Raw genomic sequence first — 27,436 nt, 5'->3', positions numbered from 1 at the left:
TTATTCTATAATATTCAGTTTCTCCCTATCTACTGAATCTTTCCTTCCTTTAAACATGCCCAGTTTTCTTCCGTCCCCTCAAGTTACCATCACCTTAAGCTAATTACCTTAAATCTCTCCTCTCATTCTTAGCCAAAGTCTTAGAAAAGGATATTTGTACTACAGGTAATGGCTCTCCTTGTGCATGGCCTAGGTGGAATGGAGGAATATGTCATGGGATTTAAGGAAATCGAAGTATTGGGAAGTTAGAGTGTTTGAGGGAGCATCACCATGAACTTTGGAGTCCCCTAGCATTAGAGCAGGGATTAGAGAAGAGAAGAAGACAGGGAGCCATGTGCTAAATTCCTTGAGGAAGGAGGTCAGAAGAATGAATGAGTGAGCATTTCTTAAGCTCTTGCTGTATGCAAAGCCCTGGGAGTACAAACAGAATAGTAATAGTAACCTGCTCAGTGAAGAGGGATGGAGGCAAGAGAGAGACCGAGCAGCTTGAGGAGCAGGGAGGGCTGTGACTGCCCTTCAGAAGGCAAGGGGGAAAGTGCAGCTCTGGGCACACATCCTGGCCACAGCAGGGGGGTGGTGGTGGAGGGGGGGTGGCAGTGGGGCCTCTGGGAGAGGAAGCAAATGAAGGAGGATCAGAGGCTGGAGTGGACCGGGGATGGAGCCGGAGAGCAGCGTGGAGAAGGGATGTGTGAGGCGATGAGACGGGGAGTCTGGGCAGAGTTTGCTTCTGTGTAGTTGGCTGAAGGAGTGACCGCTGGTGAGTGTGTTGTAGCCATGGGCGTAGTAGCGTGTGGCACATAACTTCTACCAGCACTGGACTCCAGGGGTTGGGGTGGAGCAGGTGGCATTGTAGAAGAGCCAAAGAATTGTTAAGCTTTGGTCCCTTGCCTGCTACTAACAGTAACTCGAAGAATTTTAAAAACCTTAAATTGGCCACAAGTTTTAAAAAAACTTTCTTTTCTTTTCCAATTACATGTGCAAAGTCTTACCTTGTTGTTTTTAAATGTTGAGCTGCAGACACTCCCCCTCCCTCCCCTGCCCTCACTGAGAAGGCAAGCTGTTTGATATAGGTTACTTGTGTGCCCCAAGTTTTTTAAAAGTGGACTGGTATGACCACATTTTAAAATAGGTATACTTATTTTCAGAGACAAATTGTACCTTAACCACTGAAATAAGGTTTTTGACAACAAAATAGTGGGTGGCTACATTTTTGAAAGCTGTTTTAACTGTAGTTATGATATGTTGAAAAGGATATGGTAGAGTAACTGAAGAAAGCTCTGAATGCCAGATGGAGGGACTATATAACCCATTATCAATCTTTGTTTGAATCTGAGCTTGTGGAATGGAAGCGTATAAAATCAGTAGTTTAAAACCAATGTGTTTATTGTTTGTTTCCTGCTTTCCCCCCACAATCTCCAAGGTCGTATTCCAGACAGCCTGAAAAATTGTGTTAATAAAGATCATTTGACTGCAGCTACACATTGGGCCAGTATGGACCCAGCAGTAGTTCATCCAGAGCTCAATGGTGCCGCATACAGGTGAGTGGAGTGAGGGGTGGGGGGGGTCTGTGCTGAGGGGCCACCCTGTGCTGAGGGCCAGGGCTTTCCTTCGTTTGTCTGCAATGTTGAGAGCCACATTTTAGGCCATCCCCCTTCAATCCAAGGGAAGCAGCACTTCGAGGTAGTGTTCTTCAGAAGTTACTCTTATTCTTTTCCAGCCCTATAAAAAGAAAAAGTTCCGCATTTTGTGGGGTAGCAGATGTGCACGTCTTTCTCTTTTTGATGTGAGGAGTAGATTCTGGCCTCTTATCTCAATAATAATAGTAATTGCTAGCACCTCTATGGTGTTTTAAGGTTTGCAGAGTCCTTTACAAATGTCATCTCATTTTATCCTCACAACAATTCTAGGAGACAGGTACTGTTGTCATCCTCACTTTTCAGATGAGGAAACTGAGGTGAATGGAGGTTAAGTGAATTGCCCAGAGCTACACAGCACATGAATATCTATGGTTGGATTTTAGCTTAACCAGGTCTTCCTGACTCTGGGTCTGTTGGTTCTCTATCCACGACATCATCTAGCTGCTGCTTTTCCTGGGATCTATGATTTTATCCCTGTGGATATTCCTCTCACTGTTGTCCATCCCAGCCCTCATATACATTGAGGTAGCCAGTTCATTAATTGTTATGGCCAAAAAAATTTCAGTACTCACTAGCCAGCATTTTGGTGAGAAGAATTTTTGTGATCATCCAATGTTAATTAAAGATTTAGAAATTTGACCTTCAAGTTAGACTTCCACTAATGTATTGGGGGGGAGGGGGCGCAGAATTATACAGAGTTAGGCCAGAGAAAACTGTGGACCCTAAGAATATATTACAAGGTAAAATACTTGCAACCAGAATAGCTTTAATGCCAAAAAATTGCCAAACCTTGGCAACAACAACCTGCTTTCTTGAAACAGTATCTGATGTGATTGAATCCAAGTCTCATTGGCCAGGGCGCATGTGAACCTGCAGGTGCTGTAGAATTCAGCTGAAAAACTGGCAGATGCTCACAGGGCCACTGCCCATAGAGTCTGTCCCCAATCCCTACACTAGGGAGCAGGATGTCAGCAGTGGGCAAGCATGTCCTTTGTGGCTGCCTGCTCAGCCTTTGCATCCTAGGTATTGCCACAGAGCGGGACAAAAGTCTTTGTAGTCACCAAGCATCTCAGAAGGCCATTTCTCCAATCACTCTGCTCTTCTGAACAATAGCTTGGCCAGCATATGAAGTGCAGGTAGCACGTTTCTTGGGCTTCTCTTGGCTGGTGAGCAGGAGTTACCAGTGCTTGTTCTTAGAGCCACAAGTTCAGGTGCTCAGGGGACAAGTCAGGGGCCAGGGAGGACATTCTCCTCTGGTCATCACTATTGCTGGGCCTCTTCTTAGCAAGGAGATGTTACAGTGGAAAGGAAAGCCACACTTCAGAAAGGCAGGTCATGAAAGGAATGTTACATTTTTGACAGTCTTTTCCCATGGAAACTTCATAATATCTGGGAAGATTCTAGGAAGGCAGTATCCTTTAAAGAATGAAATTGTGTTTTGGTTCAAGGTAGCTTCATAAACTGAACAACAGAAGCCATAGCAAGACCTCCTTTAGTTTTTCTTAATAGCAGAACTATCAACCAAGCTCCCCAGTCACATGTTCTAGCTAACGTGAGGCTAGTGACAGGTATATTACCATCCACATGGGCCTGGGCATGTTGAATGATTTGTTTGTTGAGAAAATAGAAAGGAGGGGCCATTAGTCTTCATTCAGGAAATGTTAGTATATGAAAAGGGTGATTGATTATTAATTTTTTAAGACACCATGGTTCAAGCTCTGGAACCAAAGAATAAAGACAACTGCAGTTTATTACTAAACTTTTAATGTCTTCCTTGCATCTCCTGGAGACCAACAGTCTCTAATGTGTGGGGTTGGTAAGCACACCGCTGCATGAAACTATGGTTGCAGGAGAGCGGCCTGAGCACAGAGCCACAGACTGTCTCAGAAAATGGTTAAGACCATTTATAGTCTCTTTTGTTTCATTTGAAACCACTGGATAATACCCTAGAAGCAAGAGTAAAAGCGTTTACCAAAGTCAAGTGAATTGGTCCCTAGTGACTGGGTAACATCATGACCACTTTTTTGTGAAGTAAAGTGAGGAAGAGATTAGAAGGACAGACTGGCACATGATCTTTAAAGAAGTGATAGCTGACCACAGTATATATTTATAGTTTTTTAAGTCGTTCACAGTTGGTTTTTCCAAATTTAAAAAGTGATTATTAATTGCTTCTGAGTTTGGCTAATGTTGATCTAAAAACTTCTGCTTCCCCAGCTAAAAGAGGGGATATTTGAGACATAGCCCTTGCCCCTGTGGTTTTAGATTCAGAGCATTTTCCCTTAAGAAGAACTTAGCAGCAGCAATGGTTGTTCCATCCCAGAATGAGCTCCCAAAGTGGTGCTGGGTGTGTACAGTTCCCTAGAGTCTTCACTGACAGTCTGATCCCATATCAGAGTGCTGGGCTAGGTAGGATATTTGCTAGCCCTGTGCACTCTCCCCTATGCCCACCCTTGTGAAAAGGAGCTTCAAGCTTGGCATCCCCAAAACTGGCTAATCCCCATGTCATTCAAAGGGGACTTCTTAGCAGCAGACACCTAATAAATTACTTCTTCTCCTCATTTTGTGGATATTGAGACTAAAATGAGTCTGTGTTTCCTTAGTGCATGTGCTCATGGTGAGAAGTGTCCTAGAAGGAGACTTCAGGTTTAGAGGAAAGCAGCCTGAGATTAAAAATCAACAGTCGATGATCCAGATACAGATAATGGAGAACAGTGGTGCAGGGAAGCAGTCTTCCTTTTCCTCAGAATTCCAAAGGACACTTTGGCTCCACAAACCTCATGGAGCGGCTCCAAGATTCCTTGTGGTCAGCATGGCCCTTAGGGATCCTCACCATGTGTTGTTCTTTACCTCTTTCAGCAGGTATCCTCCAGGTGTGGTGAGTGTGGCTCCAGCCGGCATCCCTGCAGCAGTAGAAGGAATAGTCCCCAGCGCCATGTCCTTATCCCATGGGCTCCCCACTGTGGCCCATCCTCCCCATGCTCCTTCCCCTGGCCAAACCGTCAAACCAGAAGCTGATAGAGACCACCCAAGTGACCAATTGTAGCCTAAGAAAATAGCATTCCCACCATTGGAGCTTTCAACTTTGAAGATGACGTGGAAAAAAATCTGGATTTTTGAATAGAGGCAAAACCATGAACTTACAGGAGACCATAATTGTTTTAGAAACTGGTCCAATATACAGATATAAAAGGCAGAAGGTGTGGGAGGTGAAAAGAAGATTTGGAAAACTTTTTTTCCTCCGTATAAATTGTAGTTTGTCCCCCGTCCAGTGGACTGATTCACTGTTTCTGTGTCCTATGGGTTCTTTGTTAAGCAAGAGAAGTTAGTAGTTAATTATATCATGGATGTACTTGTCTGTGTACAGTTTTTAGAACATTTAAAGGATTTGTTTGCTTAGCTGTCAACAAAAAAAAAGCAAAAAGGAGGCATTCACAAAACCAATTTTGAGATGATTTTTTTTATATGTTAAAACATGCCCCAAGATGAGGCAGTTGGCAAACTTCTCAGGACAATGAATTTTTCCCATTTTTCTTTCTACGCCACACAGTGCATTGTTTTTTCTACCTGCTTGTCTTATTTTTTAGACTAATTTAGTAAACAAAAGAAAAACCATTTCTTCTGATTTGGGCATGAATTTCCCTTCTTTCCAAATGAAGACAACATTGCAAAAAGATTTTGAGGAAGACAGAGGTTTTGTATAAATGAGCGCTGTGCTTTTGGTCACCAGTTAAAGTATATATTATTGGTGGTTTGCAAAAAGGCACTAGACTGCTGAAGGGTAGCAGCATTTCATCGCCTACATTGATTCCTTCCTGGTAATGTGGTAGGCTAGCAATATTTTTGGTTAAAATCATGTTTGTGACTGTAACCATTTGTATGAATTATTTTAAAGAAATAAAAATCCCAGACAAATATTGTTTGTGTCACATTTTTATTTCTAGTTGCTTTTAGCCAGCCTTTAGTTCCATCTCTTAGCCATCAGTTTGAATCTTGCCATCTTGAGAAAGCTTGGTTTTCCAAGGTTGCTAACGAGATCTTAGTAATCCCCCTCTTGGAAGCTGAGAAATAAGCAGGCCTCACATTAACAGATTCCCCTCCATGATTATATAGAGATGGAAAAGATAGTCAAAGGACATAGTGGCACGTAGTTCAATACAAATAACTCATTTTTTTCCCTTTGATAAGCATTGATTGGGGTTATTGCATTAAAGCTGAGGCTCTCAAGTGCATTGTCTTGTTCAGTGCCATCCCCACAGGTGAGCAGACCCCTCAGACGAGAGGAGTCAGAGTCCCAGACCCTAATACAGGGATGTAGAGAAAAAGTTCAAAGTCCTTCGAGTGAACTCACAAAGGGGTTTGGTCTTTGGTAAGCAGAAAGATCCTAGGGTCTCCGGACATACCCCCATGTTCCTATATATAATAATACATATGCTACGAATATAACACCATGATGTAGACAGTGACTCTTGCGAGGAAGATCATTTGGAGCCTCTCATTCATGCCCATTTCCCTTCTGGTGAATTCCAGTCCATTTACTTCTCTGCCCAGCCCGGCAGCAGGAAAGCCTCTCACTGCTTAGATGTTGCATTCTAAACAAAAGGCTGATTGTCCAACAGCAAAACTGAACTGTCCAGAGAGAGTGCAGCTGAAGCTGATGAAAATGTAACTGGGAACTGCTTAACAATAAATAAAAGTACAATACCATGTGTGCCAATGTTGATTTGTTGCCTTCTAAATCAACACGCAGCTTGCAGAGATCCATTCCTCTTTTGAGTCTGAGAATACTGATGTAGTCCATCGGACTTAGAAAGACTCATGGGAAGGAGGAGCTGGCCACGGGACTTGGGCATTTTTATGACCAAGGGAATATTTGAGTTGGTCTTTAAAAGATCAATAGAAATTCAACAGGTAAAGTACATAATGAGGAATTTAGTGTAAATACCAAGCAGAAAAGCATGAGACTGTCCATCTACCAGGAGGATGGCTTTACTGTGCAGAACTATCTTTAGGCCAGTGTTTTACTTTCAGCAATTACATCAGATTTTTCAGCCTTTGAAAAATAATTTACCTACCACAGCCATTTTCAGGAAGAGGAAAAATTGTTGTTCAGTCTTGTCCAACTCATCTTGACCCCATTTGGGGTTTTTCTTGGCAAAGATACTGGAGTGGTTTTCCATTTTCTTCTCCAACTCATTTTGCAAATGAGGAAACTGAGGCAAATGAGGTTAAGTGACTTGCCTGGGGTCACCCAGCTAGTAAGTGCCTTGAGGTTACATTTGAACTCAGGTCTTCCGACTCCAGGCCTGGCACTCTTTCCATTGTGCCTCTTAGGTGCCCAAGGAAGAACAGGTGATGACATAAAAAGAGGTGCCTACTAACAAGAAACTTAGGAATACATTACAGTTTAGGACAACATGGGACTGGCGTTAAAATGGAAACTCATGTCTATGAGAAGTAACAATTATTTCTTTCCCTGCTTTGCTTGGAGTCAAGACCCTTAACCTCTCTTCCACTGTTTGCTTACTTATGTGGGGTTTAGGGGTAAAACTCCTGGGACTCTAGCAATAATGATAGAATGGGAGGATCCCAAGTTGCCATAAGCTCAACCCTACCTACCCCCCACCCACCCCAGGCCTGAACAAACTACGTCCTAAGGTTCCATTGCTGAGTTACCTGGTAATCAGATCATGTAGAACAGGAGTTACTATGGGACTGCATGTGAGCAAATGTCCTGATTTTCTGAAAACGGAATAAAATCATCCACAAATTTTCAGCCGATAAGCAAGTAAGCATATTTTTTTTGTAAAGTACCTGCTATGTTCCAGGCACTATGAATACAAACACAAAGTGAGACGGTCATTGAGCTTACATAGGCCACAGATAAGTGGATGCAGGATACACACAAACATATAAACACAAAAATCCTGATTTTGGGGGGCGGGGGCCACTGCAACAAGGCCAATCAGGAAAAGCCTCTGCAAGGAAGTGGAACTTGAGTTGAGCTTCCAAGGAAGCTAGTGATTCTAAGTGGTAGCACCAAGAAAGGAAAGCATCTCAAGCATAGAACCAGCCTGTGGAAAAACATGAGCAGCAAGCCAAGCCCATCTGGGTACAGCATGTGCTGTGAGGGAGAGGGATAAGTCATGGACCTTCAGGTCTGGAAGCAAATTGTGAAGGTCTCTAAATGACCAAATAGGAGCTGGTGTTTTATTCTAGAGATAGTGTTGAAATTTCTTGAGCAAGGGGATGACGTGGTCGAAAAGGCTTTTAGAATACCCACTTGGCAGCAGTGTGGTGGGTGCATTGGAGAAGTGGAGAAACTTAAGGGCACCAATGGGAAGGACATTGCAAGTCTGGACAAGAGGTGATGAAGGCCTAAACCAGTATCATTGTAATGAAGGGAAAGAGGGGCAAATGCAAGTGAACCCAAGGAAGTAGAGGGTTGGCAGTGATTGGGCATCAATCAGCAAAGAAGCATTTAAGTGCTTGTCATGTGACAGTGTGTAGTTTGTCCTTCGTTCTTACAAAGGACCATGACTTCAGAAAGATGATGACATGATTTGCAGTTGACTTGGATTTGAGGGAGGGAGGGTTGTGCAAAGTCACCAGCCTCACCTTCTGCAGACCTGCCTGGTGGCCAGGGCATTCATCAAGATGACTAGAGATGGTTCAGGATGCAGTGGGAGACCCTGGCCCTTTTAAGTGAAGGTCTTTTCAGGTTCTCACTTTGAGCGAGGCAATGCCCATTCAGTGAAAAGGCCTGTTTAAGAAATGAGTTAAGGGATGGCCCCTCTAATTAAAAAAAAATCAAATTGGAAGGGGAAAACCCTCAGGGTTCTTGTCCAAAAGAGAAACAGTTACTGTTTTCATTCACTCTGAGCCAGGAGGGCCCAAAAAATAACCATTAAGTGGAAATAGAAATTAGCAGAACAGTTGTGCTTAGGGAAAGACAATGAGTTCTGCTTTAGACTAGCTGCCTATGGGATGTTCAGGTTTAGATGTCCAGCAGGAAATTAGGAGATAAGAAACTGGAGCTTCGGAGAGAGAGGAGCATTGGAGATGTAGATTTGAGAGGCACTTGCAGGAAGATGGCAGTTGAATCCATGGTAGTGAATGAGATAACCAAGAGCTAATGTGTATAGAGAGAAAAACCGAGAACAAAGTGCCTAGGTATGTACAGGTATGAGAGTGGGCCGGAGAGGGAGACACCAGGACCAAGGAGACGGATAGGAAGATCAGGAGGGAGCAGTATTCCCAAACCCTTGGCGGAGAGAGTGGCCATAAGGAGGGGGTGGTCTGCAGTGTCAGACTGCAGATAGGTTTTTTAAAAGTTGAGATTCAGAAAGATCTTGGCGGGCTGGAATACTGATCCAACTCTAATAAGGTGAAATTTACTGGGGAAATAGAGTCTTCTACTTGGCTTCAAATAATCAAATTCATAAATACAAAAGCTAATAACAGCTTTTATAGAATGCTTTAAGGATTATAAAGCATTTGACAAATGTTTCATTTCACCTTCATGATAACCTTGTGAGGTAGGTGCTAATATTGTGTCCATTTTACAAATGAGGGAACTGAGGCAGACAAATCAAATGACTTGCCCAGGCTCACACAGCTAATAGATAACTGAGGACTCCTGATATCAGATAAAGTTCTTTTATCCACTGTTCCACCTATGGGGTAGCTAAACAAGCAGTTTGAAAAAGATCGGGGGGTATTAGCAAACTACAAGATCAATGAGGACCATTGTGATGGGGCAGCTGGGAAAACAAAAGCCATTTTCTTGTATTTGAAGGGCTGACCTGGATTCTCTGCAAGATGTTTGTAAGAGAATGCTATCTCTTCCCACTTCCAGACTATAAAAAGGAATAATTAGGGCAACTGAGGTTTCCACAATTCATACTCCACACCAAACTAACATCAGGCATTTGATTAATTTCAAAGCTACTGATGAAATCAAAAGACCTGAAAAGTTTAAAGCAATATTTGTACAGAAAGAAATCTGCTTTAACCTAAAGAACATTTAATCCAATTTATCCTTACATTTTCATATTATTATGTATTATATTTGTTTGATATTTTACTCAAATGGATCTCTGAACTCTTCTGTTTGGATTTTACCTTTGTTGATGCTGAACATAACTCATCCATGCCTGTCCATTCTGTGCATCTCCAACTAATAAGTTTCCCTTAGGGGGTCCATTCAATATCCTGGAGTTCTTCCTCACTTTCTCTGGAAATTCAGAAGTGAGGGTAGCAGTGACCAGACCATCTTTTTCTATCATCCATTTCCCTGACAGCCTTCACACTCGTTTTCTTCATCATTCCTGATTTGTTTTATGTTGAAGCCTTCTCATACATACCATTCACCTCCCTATTGCCCTGTGTTTGATAGCTATTCTTAATTCCATTGAGACTTTACTTTTCCATGTCTTAAAGTAATACAGTGCTGGTGTGATATTGTATTTTTTTAAATGGGCTTTTATTTCTGGGAAAAATCTGGGGGATCATTAAACGAACTTTGAAATTTACTGAAGGTAATCCACTTCACTTTTTGAGATCAACTTGTTTTCCATTTTCAGTGTTATGTCCAGAGTATATATTTTGATGGACAAGGTTGTCCATGTATAGGTTATTCATCTAGCTACATCATACCACAGACAATAGTCATTCTTCATCTACCTGAACTTTCCTGGGTGGAAGGTTAAGACAAGTTTTTAAGGACCAGCCTAACTCAATATAGAGAAGCCCCTCACCAGTAAGATGGCCAATTGGTGGCAACTCATGAAACAAAGGAAACTTGGTATTTTATCCCCTGAAATCGCAAGTTCAGACAACTTTACGTCTCTTTACTATTTTGTACTTTTCATAAATAGCATTCAGTCTTCATAATAGACCTCCAAGGTATGTGGTGGTGTCTCTTAAAAAGCTTCAATGAAACAATTTTAACACATGCTTTCCTAGCTAAGGGAGAACGAGAGATGGCAAATAATTTAGAGGTTATCTAAAAGAGAAAGAACTGAAGTAAAGTGACTTCTACTAGAACAGTATAGCAAACGTTTTATAAGTACCTACAATATGCAAAGTACCAAACCAGGTTGGGAGCAGCGGAGGAGGGGGGCGGGGAGAGATAGAGTTGAGATAACCAACTTAATGCACAGACTTCACAATCTATCAGGGCTTAATAGATCAAACTCCTAAACTGAGGCTAAATAAAACACCAAGCACAGGTAGTAATAGTATGAAATTACATATGACAACTAACTTACAGAAGTGAATACAAAGGACTAGGAGAAGACTGAGAGAGAATGTGATTATTAACTAAAGAAATTGGGAAAATTGTCCTGGAGATATCCTTGGAGTCAGGGTTAAAGAACTGGTAGAAATTCAGCAGATAAAGAAGAGGAAGGGCTCCCGAGATCAATGGTCAGGGTATGTTATCAATGTTAAATGTTCATGGATTTATTATAGTGGGATGTATACATTCAAGTCCTGGAGTATAAATGTAAAATGCTCTCCACACACACATATACATACACACACATATTATATATACATTGGAATACTGAGCCAAATCTAATAAGGTGAAATTTATTGGGAATCAATGTATTTCCTGAGCAGACTGAATTTCGGGTGATTTCGGTACGTAATCCCTGCTCACCAAGGAAGGAAAATGTGTATGTATCCCTGATGATAATGAGACTCTGAAAGACTAAAGAAAGACAGTCCATGAAAGATGATGACCCAGCAACACCTCTGGAGACACCACAAGACCCTACAGAGAGCAAGGAAACTCTTAAAACAGGAAGCACATAAAATGATTCTCCTGCAAGGCTGATTAGGGACTGCTTAGGGGACACACCGCTTCCTTTTGTGAGAATGATTCATTTGGACCCTTGCTCTATTCCTATCAGTATCCATCAGTTTGGTATTCCACACAAATCATATAGGGATAATTAGATGGGATAGGTTCTTACGGTAGGTCTTGAACTTTAATGTAATGTTCAGTCTTGTTTACCAAGTTATGAGGCTTCCTTGCACAACCACAAGAATGCTGACAAATATCTCCATCCTGTTTTGCTCAGATTTTATGTCCAAACCCAGCATGGGTGGGATGCTGTGATTCTTTGGAACATCCTCCAACTGATTGTTTTGGTTTTTTTTACCTCCGGACCATTCTTTCTTGTCCAACATGAACAAGTAACCATCTTATGACCATCTTATGACCACTTAGTTAGTGGAGATGCCCCATGCTGCACCCAACCAGAGATCCCACCCCTGTTGACAAATCATTTCTAGCTGATTGCATCAATTTTTGACCCTTGAAACAAAGTCTATCAACCAATGAGATTCTGGATTATGGGTAGCCCTTCTAGAATGTTCAAGCATAAAATCTGGCATCAAACCTTATAAAAATAAGGCCCTGAAAGAACAGGGCATCTTAGATCATGAGGAAGATCTGAGGTCCTCTTCATCAGAGGGGACCGTGGACCTTTTAATAAAATGTCATTGACTTGGAGCTCAGCCTCAGTGGTGTTTCTTGCAGATTGGGCAATTATAATTCCTACACTCTTTTGGATCTGCTATCCAGAGAATCAGTTCTTGCATGTACCCCTGAGCTTCAACCCATCTCTCATTTGTGACTTGAATCTTGTGGTCCTCAGAAAATTCTCTTTTACCTAAGTAACTGATTTGAACAAATCTGTTTTGTGGTTAAGTGCGGTGTGCTTTGGCCAAGAAACTTGTCAGTGGAAACATCTCCAATTGTACGATGAACATTCAACAGGTAACAATATCATTTACCATTCAGACATTGACCCTGTCAAAAAAAAAGTCATAGAATCTCAAGATTCTAAGGGAGGGGCCTCAAAAAGTCCAACCTTTATCTACTCAAAAATCCCTTTTACAAAGTACTGAACAATGGTCACCCATCCTTTGCTTGAAGATATCCAGTTAGGGGAAACCTATGAGCCCCCCCAAGACAATCCACATCTCTCTGGGATAGTTCTCACTGTTAAAAAGTTTATCCTTGTTATCCAAGCCTAAATTTGTCTCTTGGCAGCCTGCACCTAATGTTCCCAATATAGCCCCTCTCTCCGTAACCAAGCAGAACTAGTATGGATGGTAGAATGCATACACACAAACACACACACATGCACACACAAACACATTGTCACACACACACACACTTGCACACACATACACACACTCACACCCTGAACGTTTTCTCATTTCCAGACTAAAACATCCATCACCTGATCTGAATATGATAGAATTTCAAGGCCCTTCTCCATCCTGGTTACTCCACTGTGAGTATTTTCCAATTAATCAATGCCCTTTGTAAAATGTATTTCTCAGAATTGATAATAATCACTAACATTTATAGAGAGCTTCACAGGTTTTGAAATACTTATTTTCTACTTATTATCTCATTTAATCCTCCCAACCACCCTAGGCAGTAGGTACTATTATTAGACCCATTTTACAAAAGAAAAGACTGATACTAAAAAAAATAACCAAAAAAACAACCCTAGATCACTTGTCCAGGATTATATGGCTAGTAAGTGTTTGAAGGAGGATTTTATTTTGGAGGTAATCAGGATTAAGTAACCTGTCTGAGGTCACACAGCTAGTAAGTGTGTGAGGTCACATTTGAACTCAGGTTTTCCTGACTCCAGGGTATAATGGGAGTTAAAGATCCCATTAATAGGCCTCAGATGAAGCCCATTAAGGGAAGCTTGGTGAGGCGAGACTTGCTTTGTAGGAAGGCCCACACCTTTTGTTAATTAATGAGGCACTAGGTCACTCTGGCTCTGAAAAGTGTATATAAACTCTGAGGTGAGGTTTTGTTTTTAGGGGCTTAAGTTTTGGAAGAAGTTTATGGGCCAGATCAAACTCTGCGTAACTCTTAAGGAACCCCACAGACACTTTGAAAATCCAGATGTTAGTGCTTCTCTTTCTGGTAACTACGTATTTATGTAACGATCAGACAGTTGGATCTGTCTGTTGATCTGTAATGTGTGTGTGTTCATCCTTTGTTGCCAAAGAAGACATGCCATCAGAGAAATGATGACATGACTTGCACTTGACTTTGTTTTGAGTGAGGGAGGGCTGTGCAGGTCACCAGCCTCACTTCTCCTCCAGAGCCATCTGAATCCAGTGACCAGATATTCATCAGGATGACTGGAGATGACCCAGGAAGAAGCAATTGGGGTTAAGTGACTTGCCCAAGGTCACACAGCTAGTGAATGTCAAGTGTCTGAGGTGAGATTTGAACTCAGGTCCTCCTGACTCCTGCATTGGTGCTCTATCCCCTGCACCACCTAGTTGTCCCTGATCTGTGATATATGTATTGCTTAGAAGCCCTGTCTGTTGGTCTTTATTTCTCAGCTTGTATCTTCTCTGTTGGTGAATGTAATTAAAGTAGATTGTAGACCCCCTTTTAAGTCACTTTCCTTAGAAAAGCAAGTCTAAGAACCTCTACTAGCAGGTCATCTTGGATGTGTCAAGGTGCTTGTTGCTACACAGGACTGGTGCTCTAACCACTGCACCACTTAACTGCCCTTGAGGGGGGATCTTAACTCGGGTCTTTCTGACTCCAGCACTATGATTGAAGACTCTGATGATGATAACCACAAAGACCCTAACAATGACTTCTATGAAAGAAGAAAGAAGAAAATGCAAAGTAAGTGAGAGGCCATGTGGCAAAGTATCGATACAGCACTGACCTAGGAATCTGGAGGACCAGAAATCCAATCCTGCCTCAAACACTGAACTACGTGACCCTGGGCAAGTCACTGGATCTTGCTCAGTCTCAGTTCTCCCACTTGTAAATGGGAATAAGAGTGTCACTTAGTCCCCAGGTTGTTGTGAGGGTCAAATGAGAGAATGTCAGTAAAGTGCTTTGCAAACCTTAAGTCACTCTATAAATTCCAGCTGTTATTAGAAAGACGAAGGTTTGAATCCCGCCTCAGTCGCTGACCAGTTGTCTGACCCCAGGCAAATCATTTAGTCTCCTTATTGCTAGATTATTATGATGACTTATTACTGGGCCCATCTCTTAACTTCTCCCTAGGAAAAGGTCCCTCACAGATGAAATCCCACATTTGGGATGCTGGTTTTCCTCAGACCATGAGATTGTAGGATTGAGAGCTGGAATAGAGACTCCAGACCAAACTCCTCATTTTATAGAGGAAAAACTATTGCCCAAAGTGGTCACAAAATGAGGAAGCATGGTACCCAAACCATGAGATTCCAAGATCTATGCCCCTTCAATTTCAAAACATGACTTCCCCCTTCTTAACAGTGGAAAGGGGACTAGATAAATTATGTAGCCTCACCCTCCACCCACTGAAGGAATTTCTACTCCCAGCCCTCCCCAGAGTGTGTGTGTGTGTGTGTGTGTGTGTGTGTGTGCGTGCACGTGCGTATGTGTGTGCATGTGTGTGTGTGTGCGTGTGTGTGTGTGTGTGTCTCTGGGGCCTCCAGCTGGGATGTCTCTGGGCTGAAAAGGATGACTCATGAGTCAGAACAGCCACTGGAACCAAATTCCTTACAACCCAAACAAGCATTTTCTAAAACAAATAAACAGTAATTAAAAGCAGGAGGGAATGCAGAAGGATTGGGCGGTATTTAATGGGGTAACCAAGAGAGGAGACAAAGCAAGAAAATTATAGGGTACAATTCATTTAATTTGCCTTTGAGTGCACATAGGTGCCCAAACCAGCCCAGTAACTGGGGGATTAGGAGGCAGGGTGGTACCTGCACGATGACTTTGGGTAAGTCACTTCAGCTCCCTCAGTCTCCATTTTCTTATCTATAAAAGGATTGAACTAGAAAGTCTGTAAGGTCCCTTTCAGCTCTACACCCAGAATCCTAAAGTAAGAACAGAGCCGCAGCGGGGGAATGGTCTGCCCTACCATAAGCTGTCTCCTTTCCTCTGCCTAGGAACTATCACTGGCTCCCCCTTCTCATGCTTGCATTCAAGGTTCTTCACCTGCTGATTGTCCTCCTTGTTGTTCAGTCATGTCTGACTCTTCATGACTCCATCTGGCATTTTCTTGACAAACATACCATAGTGGTTTGTCACTTCCTTCTCCCACTCATTTTACAGAGGAGGAGACTGAGGCCAACGGGGTTAAGTGACTTTCCCGGGGTCACACAGCTAGTGAGTGTTTGAGACTCAAGACACCACTCCATGATGCTGTTGATCCTCTTTGAAAAACAAAGGATCAACAACAGCAACTACCACCACCACTACTACAACTACTACTACTACCACTACATTTTCACAACTCCAATTGTTACAACTCCTTTCTTTGCTTCCTTCAAGCCCCAGCTCCAGGGGCCACCTCCACCATGAAGCCCTCTCTGATCTCCCCCAGCTGATAACATTGCCTACTCAGCATGTTTTCCTAAAGTCCAGGACTTTCTTTTGCTTCTATCCCACTCTCCATTGTATCATCATATTCAATTCTGTGCAAGTTCTGTATCCTCCTCAGCAGATTTATGACACCGGAAGTCAGGGTCTGACATTTCCCTTCCTTGTCTCCCCAGTGACAACACAGTACTCCTTTAAATACTGTAGGAACATAGATTAGAACTAGAAAAGACTTTCCATTTCCTCTGGTCCAATCTCTCCCTTTTACAGATGAGGAAACTGAGGCTCAGAGAGATGAAATGATTTGCCCAAAATCACAAAGATAGAAAGTGGTGAACTCAGAATTTGAACCTGGGGTCCTCTGATTTCAGATGTGCACTACATCATTATCTCCTTTTCTGTTTGTTTTGTTTTTTAATTTAGCCTTTTTTTTTTTTTTTTAGTAATCTAGGAGTTTGCATGGGGTACCCCTTTCCTTGTATTTAAGATCCGCTTAATCAGGTCCACACTCCTGGCTCCTTTCTCTATTCCTAGTTGTCTGGTCTCTCCCAAGGAGACCGTGGAGGTTTGGCTGATGGCTGGTTTATGCTGAAGAGGACTCACGAGATCATACAGTCAGAGCTGCAAGGGTCCTTACAGATCATCTAGTCCATGGCTCAGAGTAGTAGGGAGAAAGGGAAAGCTGCCCCCATCATTTCATCAGCCTTCTTCTCAGAAGCCTTCCCTTCTGTTCCTGAGAGAGCTGAATCCAGGGGTGTGAATGTAATATTTAACAACCAGCTTTCCAAAAAGACACAGCCTACTTTTAAGTGCATTATTGACATTTTCTGCATTACCGTTTTAAGTCTAGATAACCAACAAAACAATAAACCACACCTTATTTGTAGTATTTGCTAATTTCTGAAATGTAAATGCTCCGATGAATATTTAACCATCAACTCTCCAGTTGAGCTGACTGTAGCACACTTCTGGTTGTCTCTGGCTCTGAACCTGAGACCCTGACTTTCTCCCATCCAGACCACAAGTGCTGGGCATGGTCCTTCCTTTTACTCTCCCGTTACTGGGTGGTTGCTTCTGACTAGCCCATGCCTTAGGGAGTATCCCCAAGAAAATGAAAGATCCCCCCCTTCTGCCCACTCCCAGCCAAGTGGAGCGTAGAGTCCAGGCCTGTGAGTGGAGCATTGGCCAGGAATACGGGCTCTCGATCATTTTATTCTATAGGAATTTCTTTGCAGGAAAATGCAGTCTTTCTTTTCTTCTTCTCATACTTTTTATTACGTTCCATGGTATTTTTTTGTGTGCTTCTCAGGTAGTGGAAGAGGCACCTCAAGAACTAGGCTAAGGTGGAGCCTCTCAGTCGTCCAGCTTGCTCTCCATGTAGCAGAGTTGGAACCTCAACAGATCAATCAATCAATGAGTATTTATTATACTTACTATATGCCAAAAATGACTCCAAACACTTTGTTTGGTCAGTGATTTCAAAACATGTTTAACCTGAGGAGTCTGGAGCCGAATTTGAACAGAATTTCCTGAGTTATCCACTACACTACTTGGTTCTTCTAAGATGGAGGCCCTAGGACTCTGGTTGGTGGAGAGGATGGATAGCCTCTGCCTTCAAGATTTCAGCTCATTGTTACTTAGGGGAATTGAGCTCATAGGCCTTGCCTACAAAGGAATGAACTGGGGAAGCATATCATAGAATGATCATGGACACGGACGGGACCTTAGTAGTTACTGAAACCAACCCTTTTATTTTACAGATGAGAAAACTGAGGCCTACATGTTAAAGAGATTTGCCCAGAGTCACACAACCAGCTAGTAAGTGACAGAGGAGAGATACAAAGGGATGTCAGAGGATTCCCAAGTCTTCCTAGCTTTGTGCAATTCTGTCCCCTATATTTAGACCTGGAAAGAACCATAGAGATAATTATAGTCCAACTTTTTCATTTTACAGATGGACAAACTGAGACTCAGAAAAGGAAAAGTATTTGTCCATGGTCACACACATGCTAGCTTCAGCACGAACTCAAGTTTTCTAACTCCTGATCTGGAACTGCAAAGAGAGAAAGGGCAAGTCATAAGTTATAGGATTTGACCCCAAAGGGGCCATGGAGATCATTTTCCAACTTTTTGGTCTCAGGAGCTCCTTAAACTCTCCAAAATTATTGAGGACGCCAAAGAATTTCATTTAAGTAGGTCATATCTATTGATGTTTTCTATAAGAAATTAAACTGATAGAAAATTTTAAATGTCTAAAAATAGCAATAATGAACTCATCATTCATTAATATGAATAACACACTTTTATGAAAATAACTGTTTTCCAAAATAAAAAATAATTAGTTGAGAAAAGTGGCATTGTTCTACTTTTTTGGGAGGTGGGTTGGGGTGCAAATCACATCAATATCCAGCGTACTAGAAGATAGTTCGATTCTCCTATGTGCATAGGCATTCAGTCTGTTGTAATATTGTCTTGGTTGAAGGATATGAAGAAAATTGAGCCTCACATAGGCATCACTTATGTTTTAATAGGCAAGTACATCTTAGTATTATAATGAAAATAGTTTTCACCTCACAGAGCACCTAAAAGAGTCTCAGAGACCCTTGGGAGTCTACAGACCAAACTTTGAGAGTTGTTGATCTAATCCAGCCCCCTCATTTTATGTAGTAAAAAACTGAGACTCAGACAGGTTGTAACTTAGCCAAGGTCTTATGGTTAGTAAGAAGCAGAGCTGCTTAAGGTCAAGTCCAAGGTTCCTTCCATGGTTCTGGAGCAGCTCATCCAACTATTATCTGTCAGTTAGTCTCATACCTGATCAGTGGAAGGAGATGGAGGGGCGAGGATAGAAGAACTCAGTTCTTGATATGCTGGAGTGGGGTTAAAAAATGGAAGGCTGTTCCCTGGACTATTTTTTCTACTATATTATCTAAAAGTTAAACCTCCTCATTCAGGAAAGGGAGACTAACCTGGGCTGTCAAACTTAGTTCTAAAGGTCTGCTCAATCCTATCATGGAGCACTTTGGTTTCATATTCATTTCTTCCTTCTGTTTATTTAAATCTAGAGCATGTAAGGTCAGTCAATCAGTGAACATTTGTTAATCACTCTCTAGGTGCCAGGCACTGTGTTAAGTGCTGAGGATACAAAGAAGGGCAAAAGACTATCTCTGCCCTCAAAGAACTCACAGTCTAACATGCGAACAACTGTATACTAACAAGTTATAGGTGAGATGCATAGGAAATAATCTACAGAGGGAATGCACTGAAATGAAGAAAAATTCAAGGCTGCCTGGACTTTAAAGCTTGTCCTTTGAGTAGGACATCAAAGGAAAGAATCTTTTTCCTTCTCAGTCCAGGAAGGGGTCAGGCCAGACTGATTCCTGAGGCTCCCTCCACCCAAAATCTATGCGGTTCAGGAGAATAGGGTGTGTGTCCCTCCCCTCTGGCTCCAAGATGTTTTTCAGAGCCTTCTCTGGCAGAAATCTGCTTTGAGAAGAAAATGTAAGCAAAGAAAAATGCTGATGTGGAAATGATGTTGTTTTTAAGCTCCCGGGAGAAAAATATCTAAAGTTTCTTTAAAAAATAATTCATTGCAGTACACTGAGACTTCGCTGAACTCTCCCCTCTTTCCACCACCCACTAATGTGCCTAGTCCTGGGCTAGAAGGAGCCTCAGACTTTATCTTTCTTGGAGCTCATAGTCTGGGTGACGCCTCAGGAAGAGCAAACTCATACTGTGCCCACTGGGAACTTGTGATATGGGGAGATAGGAGACACGGAAGCATCTCTGTCCTGCTGAGTCCACAGGTGGAGGGGAGGGGGAGACAGGAGTCCCTCCCAAGGACTAGAGAAAGAACAGTACAGGACCTGAATCGTCACAGGCAACATTGTGTTCACAGGCACATTGTTCAATGTAACTCAACTGACAGTTTATTAGGGTATGGCCCTGAGCCCACATTTCTGTTACGCTACGTTCTGTTATGTTGTCACTTTTGCTAAGACCTTTCCCCTCTCAACAACCCTGTTAGGTGGAGAGAGCAAGGGCTATTAGCCCCATTTTTCAGATGGAGAAAGAGAGGCTTGGAGCGTGTGAGTGAGTGGTCTAGTTGCTTTAGGTTCATGTGGTGCCTAAATGCCAGCCCAGTGCTCTTCCCACTCCCCTAGGCTGTCTCCCATTAAATAAGTTAAACTAAGAGAAGATACTGTACAGAAAAGAGCGACTGGTGGTAACTGGGGTTCTCAGAGTCCATCCTTTTCACCATCATCGTCATCCCCAGGCAGCTCGATAGAGCCCTGGAACCATCATCAGGAAGACTTGGGCTCAAATTCAGCCTCAGATATTTTACCATGTGACCCCAATTAAGTTGTTCCCTGCCTCCATATCCTCATCTGTCAAATAGGGATAATAATAGCACTGACCTCATAGGATTATGGTGATCATGAAATGAAATATTTTAAAGCCCTTTACAAACCTTGCATTGTTGTTCAGTCACATCTGACTCTTCATGATCCCATTCAGGGTTTTCTTGGCAAAGATACTGGAGTGGTTTGCCATGTTTTTTCTCCAGCTCATTTTACAGATGAGGAAACTGAGGCAAACAGGGTTAAGTTGCTTGCCCAGGGTCACACAGCTCTTAAGTGTCTGAGGCTGAATTGAACTCAGATCTTTCTGACTCTTATCGGTGGATTGTGCTCTATCCACTGCACCACCCAGCTGCACCTTATAGTGCTACATAAATGCTAAATATTATTATTTGTTATTATTATGGCTGACAATGACATGTCACTGGAAGGTTCACTCTCATTTGATCCTCATAACTCTGAGGTAGGTATTATTATTACCATTATTATCTCCCCATGTTTGACTGATGAAGGAAACTGAGGTTCAGTGGCACATACTTCTGAGGTGGAATTTGAACCCAGGTCTTCCTGCCTCTGTCTAGATCTCTCTCTGACACTTGGAGCTCCCTCCCTTTACAACCTGGTCCCAACCTATGCTTCCCACTGAATTGTATGTTACTCCCCTCCCTCCGTATTTTTTTATCCAGCCTCCCGGCATTCTTGCTCTTCCTCACACAGGACACCATCTCCTGCCTCCACTCCTTTATTCTGACTGTCTTCCATGCCAAGAGTGCCCTCCCTCCTCATCTCCATTTCTTGGAATCCTTGTTTCCCTTACAGCTTCACTTCAGTTGCACCTTCTATCAACTTTTCTAATTTCCTCAACAGCTGCTGTTCTCTCCCCCGCATCAGCACCCCCAAACTACCTTGCATTTAGCATATACAGGCTTTATGTTGACATATTTGTGAGCAGACTCTTGACTTGATACAGTATAATTGCCTTGAGGGCAAGGACTGCATTGTTTTTGTCTTTATTTCCCTAGCATCCAACGATGCAGTATCTGGTGTATTCATAAATACATAAAGAAATTCACATCACTTGGGGGATGAGAGCTGGAACCTGAAGAGAAGGGAGGATTCCCAAACATACTGCTGTTAAGCAGCGGCTAAGGAGGTAGAAATGAGCCTCTTGTGTTAAAGAACAATGAAGCAATTTACCTGGAAGTACAATTAGCATGACCCTTCCTCTCCTCCAGTGCTTCAGTTTCCTCATCTGTAAAATGAGGGGGTTGGACTAGATAGTCCTCAAGCCCTTCCAAGTTCTGAGTCTGAGATCCATAAAATCAGAGAGGTCATTTGGGGCAAAATGGTAGCAAACCTTGAATGCCAGGTTTAGAGACATAGATGTGGCTCTATAGCACTGGGAAGCCTTTGAAAGGTATGGGGAGAGTGGAGAGGAAATCCAGGTTTTAAGACATTATCCTTCTGGCTGTCTGTGAGTGGGATCACTCTTCTAGAAAGGATGCCAATCGTCCTTGTATCAGCAGGAAGGACTGATGCTCATAGCTCCCTCCTTCTTACCAACAGCTGGGCTGCCTGTTTTCTTTCCCATGACTCAAATGGACTCCCTTGACAAGGCTGGAGTTGGGCAGCTTCCATGGCAACATTCTCCCACCTCATTCTCTGAGACTAGATCTCCTTTGGTGTTCTATTGGGAAACTCTCAACTGCTACTATCCTTAGCTGGACCAGGAAGCTGAGAGGGGCTGAGGCAGTCAATTCATCCTCAGTTCAGCTGGCCACAGCTGAAGACAGGCCATTGAATTAGAAACCAACTGTGTAAGACATCCAAAAAAAGGGGAAAAGGACCTACAAAAATATTTATAGCAGCTCTTCTTGTGGTGGCTAAGAATTAGAAATTTGAGGGATGCCCATCAATTAGGGAATGACTGAACAAGCTGTGGTATATGATTGTAATGGAATATTATTGTGCTGTAAGAAATGACAAGTAGGATGATTTCAGAAAAAACTGGAAAGACTTACATGAACTGATGCACAGTGAAGTGAACAGAACCAGGAGAATGTAGCACGTAATAATATCAAGTGTTGGATGAAGAACTATGAATGACTTGGCTCTTCTCAACAATGTGATGATCCAAGAGAACTCCAAAGGACTAATGAAGCATACCATCCACCTCCAGAGAAAGAACCGATACTGTTTGAATACGCACTGAAGCACATGGTTTTTCACTTTCTTTCATTTATTTTCTTCTTTGAATCTCCTTGTACAATATGACCAATATGGAAATATTTTACATAGTTGCACATGTATAACCTCCTGATTGTTACTCTCTCAGGGAGGGGAGGAGGGAGGGAGGGAGGGAGAAAGGGACAGAATTTGGAACTCAAATTGGAAACAAGAAAAAGAAAACAACTATGTCCATCTGAGTGAAGCTTCAGCAGAAGACAAAATGACACAATGTCAGGACTGAAAGGAACCTCAGACATTACCTAGTCACAGGACCATGAGATTTAGGACTCAAAGAAATGAGCTTACAGATATGAGGAGACCCGGAGAGGAAAGGCGACTTGACCAAGGTCACTTAGGAAACTGTGTGACAGAGACAAAGTTAGAACCTAGCTCTCCCGACCAATTCTCTTTTCAGTCTGTTGAGAGACAACGTAGTTTAGTAGAAAAGTCAATGGAGTTGGAAATGGAAGATGTGGCTTTGAATCTTTCTTCTGAGACTATGCAATCACTTTGAGCAAATCCCTTCGCCTTTCTGAGCCTGTTTCCACATCTGCAAAGTGGAATAGTAATATTTATGTAACTGATTTTCTAGGAATGTTGTTAAGGAAAGTACTTTGAAAATTTAAATGGCTAGAATGGAACGAAAGAGTTCTCTTGACCACTACTCCCCTTTCTTTGGGCTATGGATGTTTACGACAAATTAATTCATACAGAAGTGCTAATGGAAAGACAAATCTGGCTTTTTAACAGAAGTCTGGGGGAGATCATTTGCACTTGTAAGGAGCAGCTGTATATTGGGTAGCTAGTGACACAGGGAACAGAGCACTGGTCCTCAAGTCAAGAAAACCTGAGTTCAAATCTAGCCTCAGATACTTACTAGATGTGTGACCTTGGGCAAGTCATTTAACCCCGTTTACCTTAGTTTCCTCATCTGTCAAGTGAGTTAGAGAAGGAAATGGCAAACCACTCTGGTATATTTGCCAAGAAAATGCCAAATGGGGTCATGAAGAGTTGTACACAAATGAGAAACAAACAAACAAACACAGGAGCATTCTTGCTTGAAGAGAAAGCCTTTCTCTCCCCCCTCTCCCTCCCCCTCAGGAATTCTTTCCGGGCCACCCCGAAGAAAAACAAAATTATATAGTTTAGCTCCGATTTACTTAAACAGAATAGTAATTGTGAATGCAGCTTCCCCAAGCATCCCCTCAAAGACTACCCACCCCCTCCAAAGATGCCCCGCTCATTCTACTCTGAAGTAGACAAAGTGGTGGACAAAGAGATACCTCCCTAAATCCACATTCATCCAAAAAAGACATTTCCACTCAGTCTGATCACGGTAAACAAAACTTAAGCTCTTAATTTCAGGGAAGCAAAATCCCTCTTTGAAATTGTATCATCTATTCAAGGAAGACTGATTAGGGCTTCTTATAATTGTTATTATGTAATGATTAGGACTTTGATTCCAGTAACAGGAAGGACTCTAGACTACACTACTGGCAAAATAGTTCTTTCTGTGGCAGAGGTCATCAACCTCATTATTAATGCGTACATCTCTAGAAAGTATAGTGCCAAGGTAAATGAATTTAGCATTCAAAATTTCTCCATTTTCTGTATCCAATGGTTCTATGTATGGGTGATGTGGTGGTGTCTGATGGAGCACCTGTGTTTTCTTGGTGTTAATTCTTAGGCCAACATGAGCACAAGTAGCAGAGAACTGATCTGTACTTTGTTGCATCTCAGCTTCAGAGGCTGCACTGAGTGCACAATCATCTGCAAACAACAAATCATGCACCAACACTCCCTCTACTTTGGTCTTGGCTTGTAGCCTTTTCAGGCTGAAGAATTTACCATTAGTAAATCTGACCTTTATTTTGTGTTCATGCTCACTGAAGGTGTTTGACAACGTGTCTGAAAACATCATGCTAAAAAGCATGGGAGCAAGCACTCAGCTGTGTTTTGATCTCTTAAGAACTCTGGAATTGATTGTGTGTCATGGGAGACACTGGCATAGGACCACCCAGCATGATGTGCACTCATCGGAGAAGAAGCTCTGCTCTTTGAGCAAAGCTGAGATGGAGCGGCTTAAAAGAAAGGCGAGATGCGCAAGTTTAGAGAATCCACCTCAAATGTTCACTGGGGCTATTAGTGCCCGACCTATGGGAGAGCATTCTGAGCTTGTATTGACCTGATCAGCCATAACCAGACACACTGAAGCTTTTCTCTCACGTAGGGAAATCATTTTTGTCCTCTTTGAGAACTAAGGACAACCAGTCAACCAACTATCAACATATTATTCCTTAATATTTCTTCACATGAGCAAGGCCTTAGTGCTATATGCTTCCAAAGTTCTTCATGACTTAATATATTATAGGGGGCATCTAGGTGGTGCAGTGGATAGAAGACGGGCCCTGGAATCAGGAGGGCCTCAATTCAAATCTGTCCTCAGACACGATACCACTAGCTGTGGCCCTGGGAGAGTCACTTAACTCTGACTGCTTCCAAAAAACCATGCAAACAAAACAGGGAATGAGACCTTTCCCTCAAAGGATTTTGGAGAAATTTCAAGCTTGAGGTCAAGCAGTGAGGAAAGTCTGGGATCCCTTCTTGGCCCTCCTCACATTACATCCTATAGCTGAGTCTGGTACTGAGCATAGCTTGTATGATAAAGGACCAAGACTGGACGGGGTGGGGGATGGGGGGGAGGGAGACCCCGGGAATCTGGGTTCAGGTCCCAGCTCAGCTACTGATAGTCCATTGGACCTTCGTCTTAGTGTGTCCAGGTCTTAGAGTCTTTGATGTCTTTGAGGGAGCTGTTGGAGCCTCTTCTCTGAGGCATGTTCCTGGGTCACCCAGTCATGGCTGAGATGAGGTCAGTACTCTGTTAAAAAATGCACTGATTTTCTCCAGTCAAATGCAACCTTGCATACCTGCGCAGATCTAAACCAAAATAATTTTTCCATCCCTCGACCCTTCAGTACTCTCCAAACTGCCAGCTATTTAGTATCTGGCCTGGGTATAGGAGACCATTCCCAAACAAATCTTCAAAAAGTCTCTCTTGGGCAAATGGTCCCTCAGTGTCTCTTCCAGGCCAAGGCGAAATAAAGCTTTGCACTTAACCCCTGGGTCTGTCTCCCTGCTTTTTGCATCTTCTCCTGCGGGCGCCACAGAACAAGAAGACAAACCAGTGCAAATACTCCTGTCAGATAATCATACATACACCCACATGTGTACCCATACACGTATGTCTTAGCGTGGCTCACCAGAGAGGAAGGACTCAAAGACCAGAAGACAACGCAGAGTGCCCATCAGATGGAACTAAAGCAGACCAGCTGTATCAACAAAAGATCCTCATCCCCGGCTCCTGTCACTTCCAGGGTGGTCAGAAGGCTCCCTGTGAGGATGCTATGTTCTTTCCATGATGTGATCAGGCCTAACATGCTTATGGCTTAACCTATGCTTATGGGCATCCTGTTTGGGAAACAGAAGAAATGCAAAATAGCTAATTATAAGGTAGCGTGAGAGGGAGGGCACCGTGAGCAGTAGAGCAGAGGGTTTGTGTTAACCAACACGCTCCTCCAAACACCACCCACCTACAGCCTATACTCATTCTCACATGCACATGCTCACAAGCACATTCCCTCCACTAGTGCCCATACAGCCCCATGCACAAATTTCTCCTAAGGTGAATTTTAGACTGCCATTAAGCTAGCCCAAAACCAAGAATTTGAACTGATAACCCTAGACAAAGACTTTTTCCATATGCCCTGCTCACTTCCTTGGCCTCCTGTCTATTTTTCTGCTATCCCTTAACCCAGGAAAGAAACCTTCTCTTTCTCTTCTCCAACTCTGAGTCCTTCTCAGCCTTGAAGGCCCAACTCAGCTCCCATTTCCTCCAGGGAACCTTGACTGCTTGCCTCCAGAACTCACTGACCCCTTTCTGCCCTGAATCCCTGCTGCACCCAGTGTGAACACACTGCTCATTATCTACACTGTTCATTGTTTATGCTGCTCACTGTCTCATTGTTCATTGTCTACACTGCTCATTGTCCATACTGCTCATTATCTATACCTCTCAATGGCGTCAATGGCTCTGGGTTCTCTCTTACATTGTCACTAATAGATTCCCACCTCAGAGTTGCACAAAATCATCCGCCCCAGATGGTCACAGAAGCCAAGTGGTAGGACAAAAGTCACGATGACTGGTGATAGCTTGGGTTGCAGTGGATGACCTTGGCATCTTTAATGTCTGACCAAGGTCTAAGCACTGCACAGTGCCAGCTTCAGTAGCCTTCCTGGCCATTGAAACAAATTGTTCTCATCTGCCCGTTCTGCCAGAAGAAGCCTTCACCTGCTTGGGGTAGACATCTGCTTATCTCACCAATGGGTTTGAGACCCTTTGGTTACCTTCAATCTGGTTTAGTCCATCTGTTGAGATGGTTTACTGAGGATGTGACTGCTACATGTGTTCCTTGGAGCCGTAGGTGGGAATTGGGTGAATCGGGTGAACATTAAAGGTGGATGACCAACCCTGGAAAGGGCTCAGCAGCCCTCACACCAGAGATGCCAATCCTCCCTCTGATTCTAGAAGCAGAGCTGTTCCCATTGAGCCAAACTCTTCATCTAAGACTTGAACTTAGGAACAAGATTCCAGAAATCATGTCCATCACTTCAAATGGACTCAAGTGAATTCTTGCTGCATTGGACCATGAGGCCTTGGAGAAAGCTCAACCCTCACTTGAACCCTCACATCCAGAAATATTCCATAGAAGGCTGAGTCCCTCTTGTAAATTCAGATTCCTGGAGGCAAAGGCAATTGTTGGACTAGAGGATTT

General features: G+C 42.8%; 1 protein-coding gene across 23 annotated transcripts in view; it reads left to right on the top strand.

Moving 5' to 3' along the window:
• CTBP1 (C-terminal binding protein 1) overlaps positions 1–5,551 on the top strand; it is a 456,292-nt gene extending 450,741 nt beyond the window's left edge. For 14 of the 23 annotated variants that reach the window (XM_072619932.1, XM_072619941.1, XM_072619931.1 and 11 more), the window contains 2 exons: positions 1,421–1,538; positions 4,494–5,551. In XM_072619932.1, the coding sequence (XP_072476033.1) occupies positions 1,421–1,538; positions 4,494–4,680 (305 nt within the window). In that variant the 3' untranslated portion in view covers positions 4,681–5,551. The remainder of the gene's footprint in view (positions 1–1,420; positions 1,539–4,493) is intronic. The other 9 variants (XM_072619949.1, XM_072619948.1, XM_072619935.1 and 6 more) reach the window with 1 other exon arrangement.
• Positions 5,552–27,436: the final 21,885 nt, after the last annotated feature.

Source organism: Notamacropus eugenii, chromosome 6, assembly GCF_028372415.1.
Source record: "Notamacropus eugenii isolate mMacEug1 chromosome 6, mMacEug1.pri_v2, whole genome shotgun sequence".
Classification (NCBI taxonomy): Eukaryota; Metazoa; Chordata; class Mammalia; order Diprotodontia; family Macropodidae; genus Notamacropus; species Notamacropus eugenii.
The sequence above is the reverse complement of the archived record's forward strand: the minus strand, read 5'-3'. Positions and strand labels throughout refer to the sequence as shown.